The sequence below is a fragment of the Felis catus genome, chromosome A3 (genome assembly GCF_018350175.1).
Source record: "Felis catus isolate Fca126 chromosome A3, F.catus_Fca126_mat1.0, whole genome shotgun sequence".
NCBI lineage: Eukaryota > Metazoa > Chordata > Mammalia > Carnivora > Felidae > Felis > Felis catus.
Window position 1 is genome coordinate 59,613,876 of NC_058370.1, and position 25,052 is coordinate 59,638,927.

General features: G+C 39.5%; 1 protein-coding gene across 2 annotated transcripts in view; it reads left to right on the top strand.

Annotated features, from left to right (window-relative positions):
- The window catches only part of LONRF2 (LON peptidase N-terminal domain and ring finger 2), a 48,245-nt gene extending 23,699 nt beyond the window's left edge, over positions 1-24,546 (top strand). Inside the window, exons 3-12 of one of the 2 annotated variants that reach the window (XM_023251585.2) lie at positions 5,238-5,360; positions 7,484-7,642; positions 8,517-8,718; positions 9,352-9,451; positions 9,725-9,839; positions 12,709-12,830; positions 14,513-14,671; positions 18,100-18,262; positions 21,201-21,350; positions 22,990-24,546. In XM_023251585.2, the coding sequence (XP_023107353.2) occupies positions 5,238-5,360; positions 7,484-7,642; positions 8,517-8,718; positions 9,352-9,451; positions 9,725-9,839; positions 12,709-12,830; positions 14,513-14,671; positions 18,100-18,262; positions 21,201-21,350; positions 22,990-23,184 (1,488 nt within the window). In that variant the 3' untranslated portion in view covers positions 23,185-24,546. The remainder of the gene's footprint in view (positions 1-5,237; positions 5,361-7,483; positions 7,643-8,516; positions 8,719-9,351; positions 9,452-9,724; positions 9,840-12,708; positions 12,831-14,512; positions 14,672-18,099; positions 18,263-21,200; positions 21,351-22,989) is intronic. The other variant, XM_045054067.1, reaches the window with a different exon arrangement.
- The last annotated feature ends 506 nt before the right edge of the window (positions 24,547-25,052 follow it).

Consider the following 25,052-nt stretch of genomic DNA (forward strand, 5'->3'; position numbering starts at 1 on the left):
TTTTTTAAAAAAAGAAATAAAACAATTATAAGAGAATACTATGAAAAATTATATGCTAGCAAACTGGGGAATCTGGAAGAAATGAACAAATTCCTAGAATATCACAAACTACCAAAACTGGAACAGGAAGAAATAGAAAATTTGAATAGACCCATAACAAGCAAAGAAATTGAATCAGTAATCAAAAATCTCCCAACAAATGCAAACTGGTGCAGCCACTCTGGAAAACAGTGGGGAGGTTCCTCAAAAAATTGAAAATAGAACTACCCTATGACCCAGAAATAGCACTACCAGGAATTTATCCAAAGGATACAGGAGTGCTGATTTATAGGGGCACATGTACCCCAATGTTTATAGCAGCACTTTCAACAATAGCCAAATTATGGAAAGAGCCCAAATGTCCATCAACTGATGAATGGATGAAGAAGATGTGGTTTATATATATAATGGAATACTACTTGGCAATGAGAAAGAATGAAATCCTGCCATTTGCAACAACATGGATGGAACTGGAGGATATTACGCTAAATGAAATAAGTCAGTCAGAGAAAGACATATCATATGTTTTCACTCATATGTGGAACTTGAGAAACTTAACAGAAGACCATGGGAGAAAGGAAGGGAAAAAATAGTTTCAAACAGAGAGGGAGGCAAACCATAAGAGACTCTTAAATACAGAGAAAAACCTGAGGGTTGATGGGGTGGGGGGTGTGGGGGAAAGGGGAAAATTGGTGATGGGCATTGAGGAGGGCACTTGTTGGGATGAGCACTGGGTGTTGCATATAAGTGATAAATCACGGGAATCTACCCCAAAACCAAGAGCACACTGTATACACTGTATATTAGCCAACTTGACAATAAATTACATTTTTAAAAAATCTCCCAACAAATAAGAGTCCTGGGCCAGATGGCTTCCCAGGGGAGTTCTACCAGACATTTAAAGAAGAGTTAATACTTATTCTTCTCAAACTGTTCCAAAAAAAAAAAAAAGAAAGAAAGAAATGGAAGGAAAACTTCCAAACTCATTCTACGAAGCCAGCATTACCTTGATTCCAATACCTGGTAAAGGAGAATTACAGGCCAATATCTGTCCCTGATGGACCTGGATGCAAAAATTCTCAACAAGATACTAGCAAATTGAATTCAGCAGTACATTAAAAGAGTTATTCACTATGATCAAGTGGGATTTATTCCTGGGCTGCAGGGATGGCTTAATATTCACAAATCAATCAACATGATACACCACATTAATAAAAGAAAGGATATGGGGCACCTAGGTGGCTCAGTAGGTTGAGGATTGGACTTTGGCTCAGGTCATAATCTCATGGTTTGTGAGTTTGAGTCCCACATTGGGCTGTCTGCTGAACCTGCTTTAGATCCTCTGTCCTCCTCTCTCTCTGCCCCTCCCCTTCTCATGCTCTCTCTCTGAAAAGTAAATGAAAACATTTAAAAAATAAAAGAATAAGAGCCATATGATCTGGTCAATAGAGGCAGAAAGACCATTTGACAAAATACAGCACCCATTATTGGTAAAAAGTCTTAACAAAATAGGAATAGATGGAACATACCTCAACATCATAAAGGCCATACAGGAAAGGCCTGTAGATAACATCATACTCAGTGGGGAAAAACTCCTTTCCCTTATGGTCAGGAACAAGACAAGGATGCCCACTTTCAACATTACCATTTAACATAGTCCTGGACGTCCTAGCCTCAGCAATCAGACAACAAAAAGAAAGGGTATACAAATCAAGGAAGAAGGCAAACTTTTACTGTTTGCAGATGACACTGTACCTATGTAGAAAATCTGAAAGACTCCACCAAAAAATTGTTAGAACTGATACATGAATTCAGCAAAATTTTAGAATATAAAATCAATGTGCAGGAATCTGTTGCATTTCTATACACAAATAACAAAACAGAAAAATCAAGGAATTATTCCTATTTACAATTGCACCCAAACCAATAAGATACCTAAGAATAAACCTAATTAAGAGACAAAAGATCTGTACTCCAAAAACTACAGAAGACTTATGAAAGAAATTGAAGAGGACACAAAGAAATGGAAAAGCATTCCATGCTCACGGATTGGAAGAACAAACATTGTTCTAGTTGCTTGTTACCCAAAGCAACCTATGCATTTAATGCAATCAAAATACCACCAGCATTCTTTGCAGAACTAGAACAAACAATACGTTTCTATGTAAAATTTGTATGGAACCAGAAAAGACCCTGAATAGCTAAAGCAATCCTGGAAAAGAAAAAACTGGAGGCATCACAACTCTAGATTTTAAGCTATATGATAAAGCTGTAGTCATCAAGACCATATGGTATTGGCACAAAAACAGACAGATCAATAGAACAGAATAGAAAACCCAAAAATGGACCCACAGCTATATGGTCAAGTAATCATTGACAAAGCAGGAAAGAATATCTAATGGTAAAAAGACAGTCTCTTCAACAAACGGTGCTGGGAAAACTGGACAGCAACATGCAGAAGAATGAAACTGGACCACTTTCTTACACCATACACAAAAATGAATTCAAAATGGATGAAAGACCTAAATGTGAGATAGGAAACCATCAAAATCCTAGAGAACATAGGCAGCAACCTCTTTGACCTTGGCTGGAGCAACTTACTGGACACATCGCCAAAGGCAAAGGGAACAAAAACAAACATGAACTATTGGGACCTCATTAAGATAAAAAAAACTTCTGCACAATGAAGGAAACAATAAAACTAAAAGGAAGCCTACAGATTGGGAAAAGATATTTGCAAATGACACATCTGGTAATGGGTTAGTATCCAAAATTAAACTCAACACTCAAAAAACAAATAACCCGGTTAAGAAATGGACAGAAGACATGAATAGGAACTTTCCCAAAGAAGGCATCCAGATGGCTAACTGACACATGAAAAGATGCTCAACATCACTCATCATCAGGCAAATACAAATCAAAACCACAATGAGGTATCACCTCATACTGGTCAGAATGGCTAAAATTAACAACACAAGAAACAACAGGTGTTGGTGAGGATGCAGAGAAAGGGGAACCCTCTTGTACTGCTGGTAGGAATGCACATTGGTGCAGCCACTCTGGACAACAGTATGGGGGTTCCTCAAAAAACTAAAAATAGACCTACCCTACGATCCAGCAGTTGCACTATTAGGTATTTACCCAAAGGATAAAAAAATACAGATTCAGAGGAATATATGCACCCAATGTTTATAGCAGCATTATCAACAATAGCCAAACTATGAAGAGAGCCCAAAGGTCCATCAACTGATGAATGGATAAAGATGTGGTATACATCATAAACACACACACACACACACACACACACACACAATGGAATTGTATCCATACATACAGTTGTATACGTACAATGGAATATTACTCAGGCATCAAAAAGATTGAAATCTTGCCATTTGCAACAACATGCATGGAGCTAGAATGCATTTTGCTAAGTGAAATAAATCAATCAGAGAATGACAAATACCATATGATTGCACTCGCATGTGGAATTTAAGAAACCAAACAGAACATGTGGTAAGGTAGAGGAAGAGAAGAGAGGGGAACAAACCACAAGAGACTCTGAGAGAACAAACTGAAGGTTTATGGAGGTAGGTGGGTGGGAGATAAGCTAGATGGGTGATGGGTATTAATGAGGGCACTTATGATGAGCACTGAGCGTTGTATATAAGTGATGAACGACTAAATTTACTCCTGAAACCAATATTGCACTATATATTAACTAACTAAAATTTAAATTTTAAAAGTATTCATAAAAATTTGTGGATTTTATTATATATAAATTATATGTCCCTAAAACTGTGGTGGCAAGAATGTATAAGCAAGTATAAGTCTATAGCTGAAGAGAATGAGGAACATTTATGAGATTAGAAAGCTCAGAAAATGTTTGGAATGCAGGTTAATGGATGAAAGAGCAGAGGATGTTATAGTTCAATGGGAGCCGAGTTCACATCATAATATAAACTCCAGGAAGGATTCGATTTAAGCTCTTAGGAAAGGAATAAGAGAGAAGGTTTGCTTGATGGTGCCAGTTCACTCTGCCATGCAGATCAGTAGTGGAGAAAGAAAAGTCCTGGTGCCTCACCCCGACTTCCTGCAAAGAATTGCACAAACTGCCTGGGGAAAATTGTGGCTGCCAATGCATGTGACAGGTCCTTCCCCCACCCCCCAAGGAAGCCCCTCTAAATCCTGGTACATGGGGGGGCGCCTGGGTGGCTCAGTCGGTTGAGCGTCCGACTTCGGCTCAGGTCATGATCTCGCGGTCCGTGAGTTCGAGCCCCGCGTCAGGCTCTGGGCTGATGGCTCAGAGCCTGGAGCCTGTTTCCGATTCTGTGTCTCCCTCTCTCTCTGCCCCTTCCCTGCTCATGCTCTGTCTCTCTCTGTCTCAAAAATAAATAAAAACATTAAGAAAAAAAAAATTTAAATCCTGGTACATGGGGCTCCCAGCATAAGGCCTGGCTTCCCTGTCACACACCTGAAAATAAAATCTCTCAAATAGATCTCTTTTATGTAGACAAAGGACCCAAAAAAGCTTCCATTCAGCAATGAAGACTATGGAGGACGAGGGTCTGACTCAGCATAAGAGAAAAACAGTTGGAAACAGTACATCTTTCTTAAATATGAACAAAGAACCAGAGAGTAACAAGAAAAAATAAATAAGAAAAAGACTAAAGATAATATGTGAACTGATAAATTACAGTATTTATAATGATTTGAGAAAATACTGCAATTACCAAAAAAAATGCTGGTGGAAAATTCTGATCCATATTACACTTTGTTTATTTCTGTTGTAGTATTTTGTAGGCTATGCTTTGTGTTATAGATATTTCTGCTCATGTCTGTCTTACCTCACAAGTCTATATGCTCCATGAAGACAGGAACATGGTTGTGATCTGTGATTGCTGAGCGTATTTAAAGTTGGTAGATAGCCAGTTCTCTCTTAGCATGTACCTTGGAACTGCCTTGGGCTCAAATTCCTAGTCTGGTGACCCCTGTTGGCTGATTGTGGATTGTGTTTATGAGACATTTGGGTTTGCTTGGTTTCCAAGGTAGAAGAGCTAGAGCCAACCTTGATGGGTTTTTGCTTATTCTAGCTAATTTGAAAATTAAATAGTTCTAATGGTTTTTTTCAGGTCTCCTTGTATACAAGAATATAATCACACCATTTTTTAAAATGTATATTTGTTTTTTGATGAATCCAGGGGCATCATGTGAAAGCTCAGGCTCTTTCTGGATTGGGAAGAAGTAAGGAAGTGTTGAAGGAGTTTCTCTACTGCCTTGCTTTAAATCCTGAGTGTAACTCTGTGAAGAAAGAAGCACAGAAGGTGTGATTTTCTTTAAATGACTTTCTTCTTTAAGTCTCATTTATATAGCCCTTGTGTCCATGCTAGTGACTCCTGTCACATAAACAAGAAATATAATTCTTAATATTCATGACAATATGATTAAAGACACACAGGAATAATGATGAGTTTCATGTACTTGATAACTTTCATCCAGGGATAAAGCACAGTGAGATGGCTTTCGTGTAGCTCTGTTCTGCTGAAATAATGGCACGTGCTAGTGAGGGAGGGTCCATGTGTGAGACTGGAGAGGCAAAGTGAGTTTTCTTAGAGTGGTAATTTCAAGCATTATCGCTTGTATAGGAGCCCTATAAAAGACATTGTGATAATACGCAAAATATACCAGTCTAGCTGCATAGGTTGACTTGAAAGTTTTAGCAAAGCTTCACCAGAACAAGGCAGAAATATCTTCTCTCTTATTCAGGTCTTTAACCCAGTCTTCTTAGAAGTCACTGAGTCACACTTACTGTAAAAGAGCCTGTACAATAGTTACAGTCTTAGCAGGTGCAGTGACCAGAAGTTCTTGTTTTTATGTCACTGTTTCCCTATTTTAACACTATCGCTGACTTCTACCACACATTTACCTTGGAATTTCCACTTTCCAGCCTAGTTTTATTTTTGGAAGCAAGGAATAATGAATCTATTCTTCCTTCTCCATTTTAAAGCACCTTAGATATTTGAGATGGACTGTTATCTTTGTCTCAAGTCTTTCTTTGGCCTGAGCATCCTTATAAGGTAGTAAGGTTTCCTCCTTTGGATACATTTAGTGCACCCCAGCATCCAAATCTGACAACTATAGGGGGCACCTTTCACCTTCCCTTGTGTTCATTTCATGAGGCATGTTTATTTTTAGCCTAATACCATCACACCGTTGGCTCATAGTTAGACAAAACACCTACATCTTTTTTGTTTGTTTTCAGTGAGAACCTTGTAGCAATATTTTTTTTATCCTTTTATTATGCAGTCTATCCGTCTTCGCTAATGCTGTCAAGTCATCACTTACTGGTTTTGGCCGTTGTTTCAACTTGTCAAAATAACATTGAATCTTAACATTGGCTTTTCTAACTATCCCTGCCTGCTTTGTTCCACCTGCACATTTCACAAGAATGTTAAAATGCGTCTCAACTGCTTTTTACAACAGCATCATAGGAAATTCAGCTTGAGCTCAAAATTAAGCAGATGTATAAAGGTCCCAGGACCAGAGTCTAGATCTTGTGGTGCTTCTTGTCAGTCTGGTGCTGTTTCAGATATGATGTTTTTCCCTGTAGCATTCTGTCTGTGGTAGATGTCTTCTGTCTCATACAGTCCCAAAACAGTGCCTGGTGGTGCCCGTGAAACATGGTATCCTCCCAGGCAGCCTTCTGCTGCTCTAGTGAAGCCCCTCAGAGCCAGTGCTGAGGACGTTGATGTCCATGCTGAGTGCTGTTTCTTCTTGATACAGCAGTTATGGGTGTGGTTCACTGACCTGTGACATGAAGAACCATGGAGGACTCTTTATTAGGTTTCAGTCGCTGCTTTGTACTTCTCTTAAGCCCTTGGATTTCAGCTGAGTCCATGAGGATTGGCAGGACCATCGAGTGATTGGCAGTTACTTCCCCCTACCACCAAAGGCTGGTCTATGGCTCTTGAACTAGAATTACGGCCCTTCACCTTGTCTTCCTTTTATAGTTCTTTACTAGGTGGCTCTTCCAGTTCTCTTGTAAGTTGAGCAGTCCTCTAGAAATGTCTCAGTCCTGTGGGTGATCACGACTTGGATTTAATTTAGGATCCCTGCAACCTCTAGACCCCACTTCTCTCTCTTAACCATGAGACTTTAGGGGTGATTTTCTGTAGCAGATGTGTAAGGAACAGACAGAAATAGTGATGCTCATATTTTGTAGTTGGTTAGACTAAAGTGGAAAGGTACTGCTAGCCAGAATGCTTAAAGCATCGATTATGGTTTCAGAAACTTGAGTTTTAAAACATTGGCAATTGGAATATGGTAACTATTCTTTTCAATGTCTTGGATCAATTTGCCCCGTAGTTTCCTTTGGATCTTTAAGGCATACTATGTATTTTTCAAAAGTGTTTTAAAATAGATTTTTTTCTTCTTGGAAATTTTACAGGTAATGTGTGAGGTGTTGTTCCCAGCTTCAGAAAATGTGCATCAAAATTTAACACCTTCCATCCAAAGCAGAATATTGAACAGCAGGTTGAAGGCTCAGTGTGCCAGTGATATAAACACCCAGCCTCTGGAAGAAGGTGACAATGCAGGGAGTTCTAAGGTGCGAAGTGCATGTGTTTGTCAATTTTATCTTGATTAAACTTTATGTAATCCCTTAATTTTCAACATTTACAAGTTATTCAAACTGTGGTGTTATATTAGTTGGAAGTACTTCTCAAGACAGGTTCTATCTCCTCAACCTGAGAGTTGAACCTTTTAAAGGAAATTGATGGAAGTAACGAAAACGATGCAAAGAAACATGTAGAAAGAAAGATTTAGGACAGCACACATTGGGAACCCCAAGCATCAGGAGACCTGAACTTATTTTGGCTTGGAGAAAAAGAAAGCAGAGGGATGATTTGAATATATGAAGACTGATATTCAGTTGATCTGTCTCAAGGAGAATTATTCTGTATTTTACTACAGGAAGTGCAAAGCTCATCTTAGAAGTTAATAGATGAGTTTGGTGAGCTCGATGGAACTGGAGAGTGTGATGCTAAGTGAAATAAGCCATACAGAGAAAGACAGATACCATATGGTTTCACTCTTATGTGGATCCTGAGAAACTTAACAGGAACCCATGGGGGAGGGGAAGGAAAAAAAAAAAAGAGGTTAGAGTGGGAGAGAGCCAAAGCATAAGAGACTGTTAAAAACTGAGAACAAACTGAGGGTTGATGGGGGGTGGGAGGGAGGAGAGGGTGGGTGATGGGTATCGAGGAGGGCACCTTTTGGGATGAGCACTGGGTGTTGTATGGAAACCAATTTGTCAATAAATTTCATAAAAAAAAAAAAGAAGTTAATAGATGAAACCAGTCATGAATGAAGAGTACAATCCTGTTTTTTTCCAAAGATGTCTAAGAAAGGCTACTGCATGAATACTGTTTTCTCTTATTTTGTGATTTCTTTAATATTTTGGATTCTTTTTTCTTAACCAGAATCCATCTGAGAAATCCGATGTGTTCAGAAATACAAATTCTTCGGTTTTGTATTTTATACTGGGTCTGCACTTTGAGGAGGATAAAGAAGTGTTAGAAAGTATCCTTCCAGGAGCACCCAGCACTAGTTTAAAGAGACAGTTTCCAAATGATATGGAGGATGTGCATGACCTGAATGGTCCTGGGAAAATTCCCAAAAAAGGTCAGTAAACTATTTTATCATGGAGTTGTGTGACTCCAGAGTGATAGAATGTTAGCTAATATTCAATGCATTTTTTAATTTTTTTAAAATTTTTCTTAATCTTTATTTTTGAGAGAGAGAGAGAGAGAGAGAGAGAGCAAGTAGGGGAGGAACAGAGAGAGAGGGAGACACAGAATCCAAAGCAGCCTCCAGGCTCCGAGCTGTTAGCATAGAGCCTGACGCGGGGCTCGAACTCACGAACCGTGAGATCATGACACGAGCCAATGTCGGACAATTAACTGACTGAGCCACCCAGGCACCCCCAATGTTTTCTTTTTTTTAATTTTTACACAGATAGTTTAAAATTAATAATGAAAGGAATATGTCAGCTTTAAGATTATAGAACAATTTGAACGGTTAATCCCACAAGGATTTCATAGTCAAAACGAGGGAAAATTTAGTTATAACTTTAACTTTTATTCAAGTCCACTGTCCAGATAAATTATTGCTGTATATTGTTAATCAGGTTAGGAACTATTCCTTCCTAGCATGATTTGTTACATTGATGTAACACTTTTAGCCAGAGGAAATACAATTATTGCATGCTGGTATCCATATAAGCAGTGTTAATTTTAGCATTTTAAACTTTTTCAGAGGCAGATTCCTCACCTCAAAGGAATATGACCTCTAATGTAGGAGAAGGTCCAGAGCTCTCCATAGATGTAACGGACTTTGAGTGTGCCCTTTGCATGAGGTAGGATGACGTAGAATCTGTGCAACTCTTTGAAATATCCATCCTTCCTGAATTTGATATCATAAACATAATAGGCTTTTCATTATCAGAAAAATTATATATACCTTAGCAATAAATGATTTCTAAAAATTTGATAAGGAAGCTATAAATGGAAATAGATATAATTGATTTCTACAACAGTAGGGAAATTGTCTTAAGGAATTCTTAGAAAATAGATTATTTGAAAATCTCTTCTGGACAATTTTTGGCTAAAAACTCAGATATATTTTCCAGGTTGCTCTTTGAGCCTGTGACTACGCCATGTGGACATACATTTTGCCTAAAATGCCTTGAGCGCTGCCTTGACCATGCCCCGCATTGTCCGTTGTGCAAAGAAAAACTTTCAGAAGTAAGTATTTCTTCTGAAATAAGAAGACTGTTCGGCCCCTCTTCTTACCCCTCAGCAGGTGCTCATTTCTTGGGTTGGCTTTGTTTTGACTACCCATTTATTAAAGAAAGGTGGATTTCTCCAGTCAGAGATAGGTCTTTTTCCTATTGGATTTCTCAAAAGATACACAGAGGAAGTTTAGATACAGAACCCATTAAACTTCAGGGAAATTTTCAGGCATGAGTATCGAAAACAGGTAACATAATTGGAGCTCTTACTATGCGTTAATTATAAATAATTGAGATAACATTGCTGAGTCCTTACCCTATGTTAATCATAAAGGGTTGAGGTAACATAATGGCATACTTAATATGTGCCAAGGATTCAGTCCTTTACTTCATCTCAAGGTGAAGTCATATTATAGTACTTAGTTTTTCTTAGGATCGAAGACTTGATCATTTTTGATACTGGGAAATCCCTTTGGTGCCCTGTCAGTTGCATCTTTTGTCTGAAATCAAAGCCAGTAATACATAAGTTTCCATGAAGGGAAGCTGCTTAGTTATGTCTAACTCAAAAATAAACTGTTTAAATCCATACCATAGGTATGGTAAATACAATAAACAACACTTAAAAGCTTTTAAAAGCTTTCTGATCAACTTTGCACATCATGACTCTGTCAACTATGTGGGCTCTGGTACTTTTGGTGCCACTAACTTTCCACGAAGCAAGTTATTTAACTTCTGGGAGGGCAGTTACCTGTAAAATGATACTACAGATATTTGCCTTAATTACTTCTAGAGATCAAACTCACTCAATGCATTTTAAATACGGTCAAGTGTTTTTTTAAAAAAAACAAATATACAGGAAAATTTATTTTTGAATTTGATATGGTACAGGAGATATCATACTTACATGAGTTTTTAAGTAATTGTGACTTAGTTTACTGCCAAAACTATAATTGAGACCTTTCTAGAGCATTATCTGTACATAGTTTCTTTTAATTGCATACATCCTGAATCTTTCTAAGTTACTTAGGGAGAGCCTGAATAATCATGAATATCATTCATTGTACCATGCACCATGTGTCCTGATGGTGGATGCTTTTTGAGTCTTTGTAGCAGTTTCCTTCAGCTGTTCCTGTGCAGGTCTACTCCACAGTATTTGCTCTCTCTTCTTGCTAACAGTGGGTAGCATCTGGCCCACTGCCTTGTTGTACCCATGCTTGCTTGTCTGGACCGGTGGACCTGGAGGCAGCTTTCTTATTCTCAGAGAGTAAGATGCATGTCTTTATGACCACTGTTTGTAACACAGACCCTTCATTCATGTCTGCGTTCAGTGCTATTTGGTTAGGGGGCTGTGTGATGAACCAGTGCATTGAGGTTGGCACTATAATATAAGCTCCTTAGGGACAGAGATGACTTCTGTCTTGTTTTCACTCTACCTCCAGAGACCAGAACGTGTACTAAAGGTTCAGCAAGTCCATGTTGAATCAATGATTAAATGAGTGAATGAATGAATGGCTAAGTGCAAGTTCTGTGTAGATTGCCGGTGTTCCAGAAATTAGAATATAATAAAACAAACTAAAATAATAATAATTTGATCTTTCTTCAATGCAGAAATACTTTCATGAGGTTAGACTTTTTCACATGCGTTATTATAAACACGAATTGTCAATTATCTGTGTATGTGCCGAAGTCTTGGTTGACATAAAGCCAAGTGAAGCAAATTTTATTGTATTACTCTTCAATAAAATGATACCCTAAAAGAACAGTATAAAATACTGATGTCATTAATAATACTAGTTGTGAATTAAGTGAAACTTGTTTCTGCTAGTTACTCCGTTACTGAGGGTCTCAAACACAGTTGCTGTTTCCCAAAGTTGAACTTCTAGTTCTTAGTGGGTTATAGCAACACATGTAGCTTGCTTCATATACTTTGTTTCATGTAGCTTGCAGCCCAGAAATGCAGCAAGTTAACAAAGAAACAATAGGACATTGAAACCTACTGGCCCTGGGGTCCTAGCTGTGCCACTGTCACTCTACACTAGTCCCTTAACCTTTCTGAGACCCATCTGCTGTATTAGTGCATTGTAGATGGTGCCTGTGGGACAGTGCTGTTTTAAGGCCTAACTTAATTTATATGAAGCATCTTCAGCTGGTACCTGATATGTATTCAAATGTTATTGAAAAAGAACTGTTGTTTGCAAATTCATGTGTCTAAGATAAAAGCAGTGCACGCACAGACACAGAATGATAGATCTTCAGCTACGTGTAACTCTTTCACCCACTGATCCTAGCACATTTTAATTCAGTTTCCACCTATTTTCCTTCATATCCAGCTGTAATTCCTTGGTCTGTCAGTTCCTTTCCCAATCCAAATAAAGTCAACTTTGCTTCTTGCACATGTCCATATAAATAACAAAGCAGAGCTAGAGAAAAGCCACAAAATTGGTAAGATTGGTTTCAGTTTAAATTCACAATCTTAAATCTTAGACTGAAAACATTAGTACTCATCCTTACTATGCTTCTCTAGTAGCTTCAATTTTCTACTTTCCCGGATGAGTATTTCCTGTTTCTCTTCTTTGACAACATATCTACTCACTTCCTCTCCCCTCCCTGACATTATGATACGTGATTGAGAATACAGAAGCCAACTCACTAATCCTTCCTCTGGGTGAACACCTTCTCCTGCCGTTTTCTCAGAGGGGAGGAACTGCCCTGCCCCTCTCCATATCCCAGACTGGCTGACCTCCAAGATCTTTATCCCCATCCTTTTGTCTTCCCAAAGACTGCACCCCTCTACCTTGTTGTCGACCTTTCCTACTGGGAGAAGAGTGCTTTGTCCTTTGGAATTAATTGCCATGTGGTATTAATATTGCCTTTTGTTACAGTTGTTGGCAAGCAGAAATTTTAATATAACTAGTCTGGCCGAAGAATTAATATTTCGATATTTGTCAGATGAACTCTCTGATAGAAAGAGAATTTATGATGAAGAAATGACAGAATTGTCAAAGTAAGTCCTCGTGTTGTATATACTTGGTCTTGAGTTCAGATTAAAGAAGGAAATCCTTGTTAACTTAATAGCTTTATCTCAGGTGTTTTTTTTTCCTCCTTGGCAGAGAAATTAGAAATCCCACAAATAGAAAAAAATTAATTACAGAGACTTATAGAAATTTAATTGGGATTATAAGAACTACTTCAAAGGTGTGGCTTCATAAAAAGTATGTAGTTGCTTTTTGTATCTGAATAAGTGGTACTGAATTTTTCAGAATTGAAAGGTACGGTATATAGAAACAGAAGGGAGAGCAGGATTACCATTCAAAATAGGCTTGACAGTTTTTTTTATCTTTTAAAGTGAGCAGAGTTCTGTGTTGTAGCAACTTTTAACGATTGAGGTCTTAAAATTCTGCTACTCTTTTTTATTTAGAACTTACTACTTTTGACTACTATGTAGTTTATGCTTTCATCAGAACTTTTTTCTCTTTTTCTTATTTGTTTTTATTGAGGTGTAATTGGCACATAACATTACATTAATTTCAGGTATGTAACATAATGCTTTGATATTTATGTATATTGCAAAATGATCACCACAGTAAGGCTTAATGTCTATCGCTATACATAGTTAATTTTTTTTTCTTGTGGTGAGCACTTTTAAGATTGATTTTCTTAGCAACTTCCAAATATACAATGCAGTATTATTAACTGTAGTCACAATGCTTGGCATTACATCCCCAGGACTTACTTATTATGCAACTGGAAACTTGTATCTTTGACCCCTTCACCCATTGCCCGCCTCCCCCCCGATCCCAGCCTCTTGACAACCACCAATCTTTTGTCTGTATCTATGAACTTGGTGTTGTTTGTTTGTTTTTAAGATTCCACGTGTATGTGAGGTCTTGTGGTATTCATTTTTCTCTGACTTCTGTTTTTCTGTTTAAAATGTTTACTTATTTATTTTGAAAGAGAGAAAGAGGAAGAGAGAGAACCCCAAGCAGGCTGTTTGCTGTCAGCGTAGAGCCTGACATGGGGCTTGATCTCACAAACGATGAGATCGTGACCTGAGCTGAAATCAAGAGTTGGACACTTATTTCACTTATGATGGTGCCCTCAAGGTCATCAGAATTTTTTTATAGGAGTCATAAGCTATAACTTTTCTAAGAAAACTAATACAATATAGTTTGTTCTAGCTCATCAAATTAAGTAAGAAAGGCTTGGCAGCAAGCCTGGTGAGTTGAAAACTTTCTCATGTGGTGGGCTTTCTTTTCCCACTAAAGACTGAGGAAGGGAGTGCCTGGGTGGCTCAATCAGTTAAGCATCCGACTTCAGTTCAGGTCATGATCTCATGGTTCGTGTGTTTGAGCCCCACTTTGGATTCCGTGCTGACAGCTCAGAGGCTGGAGCTTGCTGCGGATTCTGTGTCTCCCTCTCTCTCTGCCCCTCTCCCACTCATGTTCTCATTCTCTCTCTCTTTCTCCCCCTCCCTCCTTCCCTCTCTCTCCTTCCCTCTCTCTCAAAAATAAATAAACATTAAGAAAATTTTTACAAATATAATAGAGACAGAAGCAGGCTTCAGGGTTTTATTTTGTAAATGAGAGAATTGAGGTTAGCTAGCTTTTGCTATTTTACAGTGACTAATACTCCCTTCTGTTTCTGACAGCTCCCACTTCTAAGTTAACATTTTTCCTCACCCCACAGTCTGACCAGAGATGTCCCCATCTTTGTGTGTGCCATGGCCTTCCCCACCGTCCCATGTCCACTGCATGTGTTTGAGCCCCGCTATCGGCTTATGATAAGAAGATGCATGGAAACTGGCACCAAACGGTTTGGCATGTGTTTATCTGCTGAACACGCAGGGTAAGAATTGCCAACGTTCAGAGGGTCCTGAATAAATGCATAACCTGTTGTTTTTCTTGAAGAACAATTTAAGGTGATGTTGAAAAATTCTGGTGGCTTCCATCACATAACAAAGTATAAATCCAAGGCCATCCATGATGTGATCCCAGCTTTCCTTCTAGCCTCATCTCCTACTTCTTTCTTTCAGACATAATATTTGCTAGTCCATTACCATATTATTTGCTTTTCTGTAAATATACTTCATATCCATACTTCCATGCTTCTGCCTATAAGTCTTTTGTAGTTCATCATCATACAAACAAATCCAGTCTAACTTTTTAAGATCCAGAAATTTGCTACGTAGGAGCACCTGGGTGGTTTAGTCGGTTGAGTGTCCAACTCTTGATCTCAGCTTAGGTCTTGACCTCAGGGTTGTGAGTTCAAGCCCTGCATTGAGCTCTGCATGGGCATGAAGCCTACTTATAGGCAGGTAGTTAGGAGATAGATAGATACATACGTACATACATGCATACTTACATACATATGTACGTACATCTTCCGTGAAACCTCCACCTATACAGCCAGACAAATTTCAGTCTTATAAAAACCCACAGCTCTTAGTTTTGACCTCTCCTCATTTTACATCACTTGTGTAGGGAAGGTGTTCCAAATCGACAGGCAGCTCCTTTCCATGGGCTGCTCTGAGGACTCTGGGAAGGAGACTCCCAACAGATGGGAAGGAATCCCATCTGTTGGCTTCCTTATCCCCTAGGACTTTGTCATTACTGCATGGTCATGATGAGGTCTCTACATGTAAGTTCTAGCTGGTAGAAGAGGCACAGGTGCTCTGAAAGGATTTGAAGAAAAGGGGTACTCATCACTATTGTTCATACCTAGTGCAAAGGAGGCTGGGAAATGTAGCCCATCCATGTGCCCAGGAAGAAAAGGAGAGTGGATACATAGGACCATCCACTAGCTTCCATAATATATACCTAGGAACAGATCTTTTTAAAGATATGTGTAGCACCTTTATGGAAAAAATTCTACAGCTTTATTGAAAAATTTTCAAGAAGGCCTAAATAAACAGAAGTACCATATCCATGGATGGATGCATAGATTCAATGTCATAGTAGAAATGCCAGTTTTACTCAAATTAGTCTCTAAATCTAAAGTAGTTTCAGTCAACATTCCAAGAGGACTTTTTCATGGACTTGTTCAAGCTGACTTTAGAATTATTATGGAAAATCAAAAGACCAAGACCATGATAGTTTTGAAGAAATCAGCTGAGCAAGATGGGAGAACCCTCCCATCTTGTAAATCCTAGTGAGTAGACCATTACAGTATATGGAGATAAGAAACAGATCATTCATATTTGGACCCATATTTAGATATAATTATGTGAGAAAAAGCAAGCCACTCTTTTTTTTTTATTTGACATTTATTTATTTTTGAGACATAGAGAGACAGAGCATGAACAGGGGAGGGTCAGAGAGAGAGAGGGAGACACAGAATCTGAAACAGCCTCCAGGCTCTGAGCTGTCAGCACAGAGCCCGATGCGGGGCTTGAACTCACGGAGTGTGAGATCATGACCTGAGCCGAAGTCGGTCGCCCAACCGACTGAGCCACCCAGGCGCCCCAAGCCACTCACTTTTAAAAGGTGCTCAGAAAATTAGTGGGCAGTCCAAATGTGGAAAATAATCTCTTCTCTGCCTTGCACTGTACACACAAAGTAACACATGTTATTTACATTCTCAATGTGAAAAACAACATATAAAAATTTTAAGAGAAAATGTTGGAGACTATAATTAGGAAAAGACCTTTTTTTACACAAGATGCTGAGAGCACATAACATGAAGGAAGAGATTAATAAATTTGAATATGTTAAAATTCATCAAAATCAGCAAAAGCAAAGTGATAAAACATCCAGAAGTTCTGCTTCCACTGAGGATATAGAACACTAAGAAGTGAATTATTGCATATAAAGTATAGGACATGAGTCTCTTGAACCTTGCTCTGGTGAGCAGAAGTTGCTCAGGGGAAGTGAGGAAAGGTAAGTCTATCCAGGGAGAGAGTAAACAAAAGTGTGGCTCATCTGTGGCAGAGCCTAGAAGGAGACCTGCAGGTGTGTAGGAGGAATTCAGCTAGATTTTGGGGACCAACTTCTAATGGCCTCATGTGGACAAGCACGAGAGTCCAGAAAACCCTGGGAGTTTCAGGCACAAGGGGAGTTTGCATCCACTCACAAATTCTTGTCCACATACAAGACAGGATGGCTCATTGGAGAGACAAGTTCTGCAGCTGAGACGAGCTTTGGAAGAGCTGCTATTGGAAGACATTTGTCTGCTGATAGTTGGGGCAGCAAGTCCTCTCTTGAAAGGGATCTTCAGGGCACCTCCGTCCATGCCACAGCTATGGATAAGATAGCCGGGTTAGATAAGCAAGAAGAGATCGTTTTATTAGAGATTCAAGTAGAGGTGTCCAGCCTTACAGGCATGTGACTTGGGAACCATCACTCATTGTTAGTTTGAAGGCATGTAGTGAAGTTGTTCATTCACCTTAGAATTGGGTAGCCTTGGGTTCAGATCTCAGGTCTGAATCTTACTGTGGCCTTATAGAAGTTGTTTGATTTTTCTAAGCCTTTTCTAAGCCTTTCTGTTTTTGTGCTTGAATGAGCACATATTATAAATTGCTCCTAATAGTGCATGACACATAGTAGGCACAATCAGTGTCCTCAGGATACAGATGATAGTTCAAAAGGGTGAGAGTGGGTAAGGTCACACAGGAGAGCTTTGGAGTGAAGATGCCATTGTGGGTGGCCCTGGTGTTTAAGGGACATGTGGAGGAGCCAAGCTGTGAAGGGGTGCACTGTTCGGGGAGGGCAACTGAGAGCAGCAGTGGGTGTTAGGTCAGTGACAGATCAGTAGAGGATATAAGTAGCAGATGGGGTCATGCCAGAGTCATTTGTGACTTCCACTGGGGTTGTTTCGGTGAAACGGAGGCCTGATGGGGAGGTAGGAGATGGAAGGCAGTGACTGTAGATGACTTCCCATAGTAGTTTGTTGGGGAAGATAGAGTTGGCCAGCATCAGTGGAAATGAGAGAGGAGGGAGCAGAATCTGTGAGTAGCGTGGGGGCCCAGGCATACTTTGTGCTCTCTGTACCCCCTGCTGGTGCCCGGGCCAAGGGGACTGAGGATCCTGTCTCTCTCCACCTTTTAGGTCCTTCCAAAGCACTAGCTTATTTCAACTACTGAGGCAAGGGCCCTTTCCCCTCCACCTCTCCCTCAGTGGCCTTGCACACCAGTGTGTTTTGCATTTAACAGAAGGAATCATCTGCAGGTATCTCTTAGAGAAAACAAGCTTGCTGGTCCCATGCAGAGACACCATTTGTTTTGTTTGGACCTCCTGCGTTTTTAAAATCACGTTTTTTTCTCCCGCCTGTCCTGTCAGAATTTCAGAGTACGGCTGCATGCTGGAGATTAAGGATGTCAGAACATTTCCTGATGGGAGTTCAGTTGTGGATGCCATTGGAATTAGTCGGTTCAGAGTTCTAAGCCATCGTCACAGAGATGGCTATAACACAGCCGACATTGAATATCTCGAAGATGAAAAGGTGAGGTTTATTTTCCTGGCGTGTGTTTAGAGGGCCATCGAGTCAATACTGTAGACTTGTCCAGGCCACGCAATCTTGGTTGCAACTCCTCAGCTATGCTCTTATAGCCCAGAGGCAGCCATAGACAATATGTAAATGAGTTGGCATGACTGGTTTCCAATAAAATGCTGCTTACATATGGAGTGAACAGGATTTAATTTGTGAGTAGTAGTCCATCCCTGTTCTAGATACTGGTATTAGTTCAGAATGAGATATAAAAAGTAGCATTTAAAAATACCTTCTAAAAGCAGTGTGGAAGTTCCTCAGAAAATTAAAAATAGACCTACCCTATGACCCAGCAATAGCACTGCTAGGAATTTACCCAAGGGATACAGGAGTACTGATGCATAGGGGCACCTGTACCCCAATGTTTATAGCAGCACTCTCAACAATAGCCAAATTATGGAAAGAGCCTAAATGTCCATCAACTGATGAATGGATAAAGAAATTGTGGTTTATATACACAATGGAATACTATGTGGCAATGAGAAAGAATGAAATATGGCCTTTTGTAGCAACGTGGATGGAACTGGAGAGTGTGATGTTAAGTGAAATAAGCCATACAGAGAAAGACAGATACCATATGGTTTCACTCTTATGTGGATCCTGAGAAACTTAACAGAAACCCATGGGGGAGGGGAAGGAAAAAAAAAAAAAAAAAGAGGTTAGAGTGGGAGAGAGCCAAAGCATAAGAGACTCTTAAAAACAGAACAAACTGAGGGTTGATGGGGGGTGGGAGGGAGGGGAGGGTGGGTGATGGGTATTGAGGAGGGCACCTTTTGGGATGAGCACTGGGTGTTGTATGGAAACAAATTTGACAATAAATTTCATATATTGAAAAAAATAAAAAAAACTGATGTCTTTATAAAAAAAAATAAAAAAAATAAAAATACCTTCTAAAGCTAAATATAAAAGGTTTGGCTCTCTTACCCCTTAAGAATTATTTATATGCCTAATAGAAATAAAAGAACCCATGTTTTGACAAATTAACAAAATGTTTTGAAGGGATTCTCAAAAGATGTGTACAAAGATGTCTCTAGCAGTCTTACTCATTAATGGCCACAAACAAGAAATAGTGCAGATACTCATCAACAGGGGAATGGATAAACAAATTGTAGTACATTTATACAATGGAATACTACTTGGCAATAAAAAGGAAGGAGCTAATGATACACAAAACCATATGAAAGAATCTCCTAGATCTCTCAACAAACACATCTCTCAACATCCTGCTAAGCTGGGGAAGCCAGATGCACAACCACGTGTGCTGTGTGGCTCCATTTATATGCTTCCAAGACCAGGCATCACCTGTCTCTGGTTTTGGAGGGCAGAGACAGGCTGGGGTGAGGGTTTGTAACTGACCAGAGGAGGGTGTAGGGCCATTGTGGGCCATGGAAATGTTCTCTGTCCTGTTTAGGATGGTGATTCTACTGGTGTGTGTGGCTGGCAAAACTCTGAGCCAGCCAGTGAGATCTGTGCATTTTCTGTACGTAAATTATCCTGCAACAAAAACATTACAACTGTTTAGAAGGAGGGAATCCTTGGAATTACTGTATTCCTCTTTTGAATTCTGTCCTTCACATTTAGAACCACACCATGGTTCTCACCGTGGCGAGTGAGAGTCTTTAGCTGTCTGACATCACACTGGAAGTCGCTTTGGGGACAGTGCTGTACATTTGTGACGCCCATCAGGAGACCCACACCCACACTGCCAGCACTGCCCCCTTTCTAGCTGCTGTTTCTGGTCATCCTAGGCACAGGGCTGTACAGCTCAGAGGAGCCAAGGACAGCAAGTCAACCCCAGCATCTCAGGAGCAGGGAGTGGGTTTAAAGGATCGGACTGAATGTGATTGTTCTCTGCTGCCTGGGTAACAAATCTGATGGAAGAGTTTACTGACTGTTGTGGATGGCAGTTTTTAGTGGTGTTTGTATTTATTTCAAAACAAGAGCTTACCTAACTACAAATAAAATAATTTTGGTGTTTTTTTTAAAAGAAAACCCTCTACTACATAGGAATATTTGATTTGTATAAATCAAATTGAGAATGGTTGCATGCATTATAATCTAATTCCTCAGTTTACCCTAGTTTTCAGAGATCCTTGAATTTTATAACCAGAAAGGACCTGAATGGTTTATTCCCATTTTGTAGATGAGAAAACTCTACCCTCAGGAGGCTGTGTGATTGGCTCATGAGAATCAGCAGTGAAGCCAGAACAAACCTGGGTCCCTCGGTCCCCAGCCCAAGCTTTTCCCACTCAGGTGTTCCTCAATAGGGGTGGGATATACTTAAAATAGTGACTTGGCTGTGAGATAGGCACCCAGCAGTAAAGCATGATACATCTAAGGTATCAGGGCTTACTGCTGCTTAAGGCTAATACAGTGATACAGGGTAGCTGTCATGTTTTCTGGAATATAGTTTGGTGATATGGAATATAATTTTTTAAATGTCTCACTCTTTGACTTGGCAATTCTGCTTCTAGGAAACTGTCCTGAGGGAATGACAGCCCCTTCTATCACCACCACTGACAAAAAACAAACCACTTTTGCATAAATATTTATGTTACTGTGTAATATTAAAGTCTATTTTATCTTAATGGTGGAGTAAGTTATAGTATATCTCTACATGTAGCCATTGAAAATGATTCATAGTAACATGGCATATATGTTTGTGTTGTTAAGAGAAAAATCGGGATGTTATGGATAGACAGGATAGGTAGATCTTCACTGTATAAAAAAAGTACAAATTTCTATGTTGAGCATATATCATGTTTATAAAACACTGATGAATTATCTGAATACTAAATGTCCCAGCTCCACTTACCAAATACGGCAGATGATCACTATATTTCGTGTGCTAATAATGAATTGCTAAAATGGTCATCCCTCTTTCCTTGATCAGGTGGAAGGAACAGAGTATGAAGAACTTACCAGTCTTCATGATTCAGTATATCAGCAGTCAGTTTCCTGGTTTACTTCACTTCAGGATCACATGAAAGAACAAATCTTAAGCCATTTTGGGTTGATGCCAGACAGGGAGTCTGAGCCTCAGGTATATTCTCCTTACTTCTTTTAGAATGCTATTATTATTTCCTGCTATATGTTAAGACACATTATTCTGAAGGAAAATTTGCCCGTGCTGTGCTGTGTACTCCATTGTGATCACTCATGAACGGGTTCATTTGTCAACAGCCCAAAGAATCACCTAATGTAGTAGCATGTGCCTTTTGGAGCAAAACAACCAATGCTTTTTGATTAATAATGTGTGAAGGTCATTTCTTTTCTATCAGAAATCAGTTTATTCTGACTGGCTGTTGGCTTTGGTACTTTTACTTCTCTCACCCACTGTTTAAATCAGCTGTTTCAATCTTACGACTTAGTAATAATTTGTGTGTATTGGCATGAACAGTCCATAGTTTGCGCATACTGTTGCCTTGTGCCTAATCAACAGATGTTGAATAAATGCAGAGAAAATCTAACTCCTGTTAAATTAGGAGTCTTCCTTGCCCTCTATATCCAGTCAGGCTTTCTCTGTGTTCCGCCCGCGTGCTTTCAGTGAACTTGGCTCTGCAAGCAGGGCGTGGCTTCGGGCTGTGAAGCGCTTCTAAGTGTACATGAATCCTTTCTTCCTCCTCCGGGTGACAGAGCCAGGCAGGGATGGCTTAGGCCTATGACAGAGTATAAAGTTCCTTCTGTACAAACTCACCTGTCTTGTGGAGAAAGCAGTATCCGGGACCAGCTCTCAGCAGGTTTGGGGAAAGATGAAATGTACTTTGTATTTTTCCCATCCACTGTTACACTCTTCTTCTATCTCTGGCCGACTTCTGTCTTTTACCCCCACCTGAGTTATGTCTTTTCCAAACTCAAGACCAGCCTTTAAGCCAAAAACTGCCTCAGTGTTACTCCTAATTTTCCAATAGAAGCTTCCACATCCTAAGCTAAAGTGACTTCAGAGTCCACCCTCTCTAGTTCCCAGTTGGATTCTGTATTCCTTTAGGGGTAGGATTGGAGGAGAATCCAAGATGGGAAGCCAGGCAGCCTAGATATCTTGGTTCTTAATGCAAGGAATACTGAGAACAACTTTATGACTAGCTTTTGCTTAGATCTCAGTCCAGAAGTGTGTTGGGTTATGTGAAATATAAGCTATCAGGTAGCAGAATAATTCTTATCTATTTAATTCATGATGACTCCAATCTATATATAATTAACAATAATTCATATATAGATGTTTTGTATACATGTGCATATTTATCACACAGATATTACTAAAAGATTTATAATACTCAGACTTGTACACCTACTTTTAGCCTTCCTAATATTGAGCTTTCTATAGTATATTTAAAACTTAAAAAATAATAACACAGAACATTGGAAAGTAGAGGTGAAATTTATGGTCCCCTCTTCTGACTGGTATATATGCATAACAAGAGCTTTGAGAGAACAGAAGCAATTAATTCATGGAATTTCCCTATAAAAGATGCTTCTCTTTGCAGGCTTTACGTTTTGTGAATTCTCCCACATTTAAATTTGTAACAGAAAAGTAAACTTTGTATCTCAAGGGTTGAATGGATGGAAAGTAGATCTAAAATAGAAGGTGGCATTTAATCCTTGCCCACGCCTTGCTGGTGAAACAAAGAGAAGAGACTTGCATTTTAGGTGCTGATTTTCCTTCCCTTTCATGTCCCTTGCAGAGTAACCCTAGTGGTCCTGCGTGGTCCTGGTGGATCCTGGCAGTGCTGCCTCTGGAGCGCAAGGCTCAGCTGGCTATTCTTGGCATGATCTCATTGAAAGAACGTCTGCTCGCCATTCGGCGGATATTAGTCATCATTACGCGTAAGATGAATAGTCGGCAGGAGCTGGTTAATAGCAGGGAGAGAAATAATTGATTTTTTTTCTCTCTGTCAAGGTTTCTGGAAGCCCTTGTACTTTTATGAGGAGCGCTAGATGTGGACAAGTAGCATCCCATTCATCGTGCTTTGTAAAATGCTTGTTGAGGGTTACAAAACGGAACACTTAGCAAACATTGACTCCTACTCAAATGTTAGAAGTTGGTGCCTGGCGGAACCTGACTGGGTACAAGGTTAGCCTGAAGTTTGCATGGAGCCCACAGTTGGAAACCAACCTAAGAAAATCTCTTTGAAGCAGATGCTTTAATGTGCAGTTCACTGACAGCAGGGAACACCACAGATGGTTGGCAAGTGGTTTAGGTTTTGCGAGAAAGAAGGACTCCCTCCCTGGTAAAGTATCTCACTACACCAGATGGGAACAGCATGCTTTGGTGGCTAGAGAGTAAGAGGGAAACCACATTTTTATCTGGAAGCAGATTTCTCAGAGCACAGGCTAACTGAAAATGCGCTTCGGCTTTGTGTGTCGCTGTGAAGTTGTGTGCGAAATTGAGGGATCGAACTGTTGTCCAGTACAGGAGCCAAAATTAGTCCTCACCCAAGAAGTAGTAGCTACCAGATAGAACTATGTTGTGTGTCCCGTAGTAGTTCAGATATCATACATTGCATGTTGTGATCAGATGAACATCAGAATACACGAAGGTGTACCTTGGATATAGAAAAATCTGACAACAGTATAGTTGATTTGAGGATATATATTTATATGCACTCAATAAAGAGTGAGCAAAAGTTCACTAAAACTGTATGTGTATTGGAATGTCAAACATGCAACCAAACTAGTACAAAAACCCCCTTGAAAGCATAAGCCTGTCTTATTAATTTGGTGAACACTAAACATTTAGGAAATAGTCCTCTTCCTACCAGTATTTGCATTGGAAATTACGCCCATCAGTAAATTTGAGCTCACCATCCATCCCCTCATATATGAGGACATTAACGTCTGCTCTGGAATGGGACTCTATCTCTTCCAGGAAAATATATCAGGACAGTGTGCAAGAAGGGGGGGGGTGCATATGGGGTGTAAATATTCAGCAATCTAAAAATTGTTTTCCATCCTCAACCTAAAAATTGTCTCTGTGTCTTTTGAAAAGAAGTTTTAAAAGTGATCAGACCCAGTGTTATCTATTACAGAATAATACATTACAACTTCGACCTCTAATGCATATTGGTAGTATTAATTGGAATAACCGTGTGAACTAAGATACTGGATCATTAGCACTGGCCTAACCAGCTGGTGCACTGAGTTGGCTTCTTGGGCTGTGCCATGGATGCTCTTAACTAAAAGATGATGAGAACCAGACCGGAGAATAAATCACAGCTTTAAGTTTTGCTTTTTTCATTCAAGGTGTATCATATTTGAGGTTTTTGTTTGTTTGTTTGTTTGTTTTTTGGTTTTTTCCAGGTAATTTATTTTTTTTTCAATAAATGAAATTTGTTGTCAAATTGGTTTCCATACAACACCCAGTGCTCATCCCAAAAGGTGCCCTCCTCAATACCCATCACCTACCCTCCCCTCCCTCCCACCCCCCATCAACCCTCAGTTTGTTCTCAGTTTTATTTAAGAGTCTCTTTGAGTTTTAACAGAATATTTCATAATGTCAGAAGTTGGTTGTTTATCAATCAATCAAACATTTTATTAGAAACTTTATAATTGTATTTTTTTTAATTGTATGGGTTTTCAGTAGCTACTGCTCGGTTTCATTATGGGAGTGAGAAAATCCTCTTCTTGTATAACTTAGTCATAAAGAGAAAATGTGAAAGTATTTCCAGTCAGATGTTTCTGGTACCTCACTTATTGCAAATCTCATATCTCATCTTGAATATGGTTTAAAGGCAATTTGGCCAGGTGA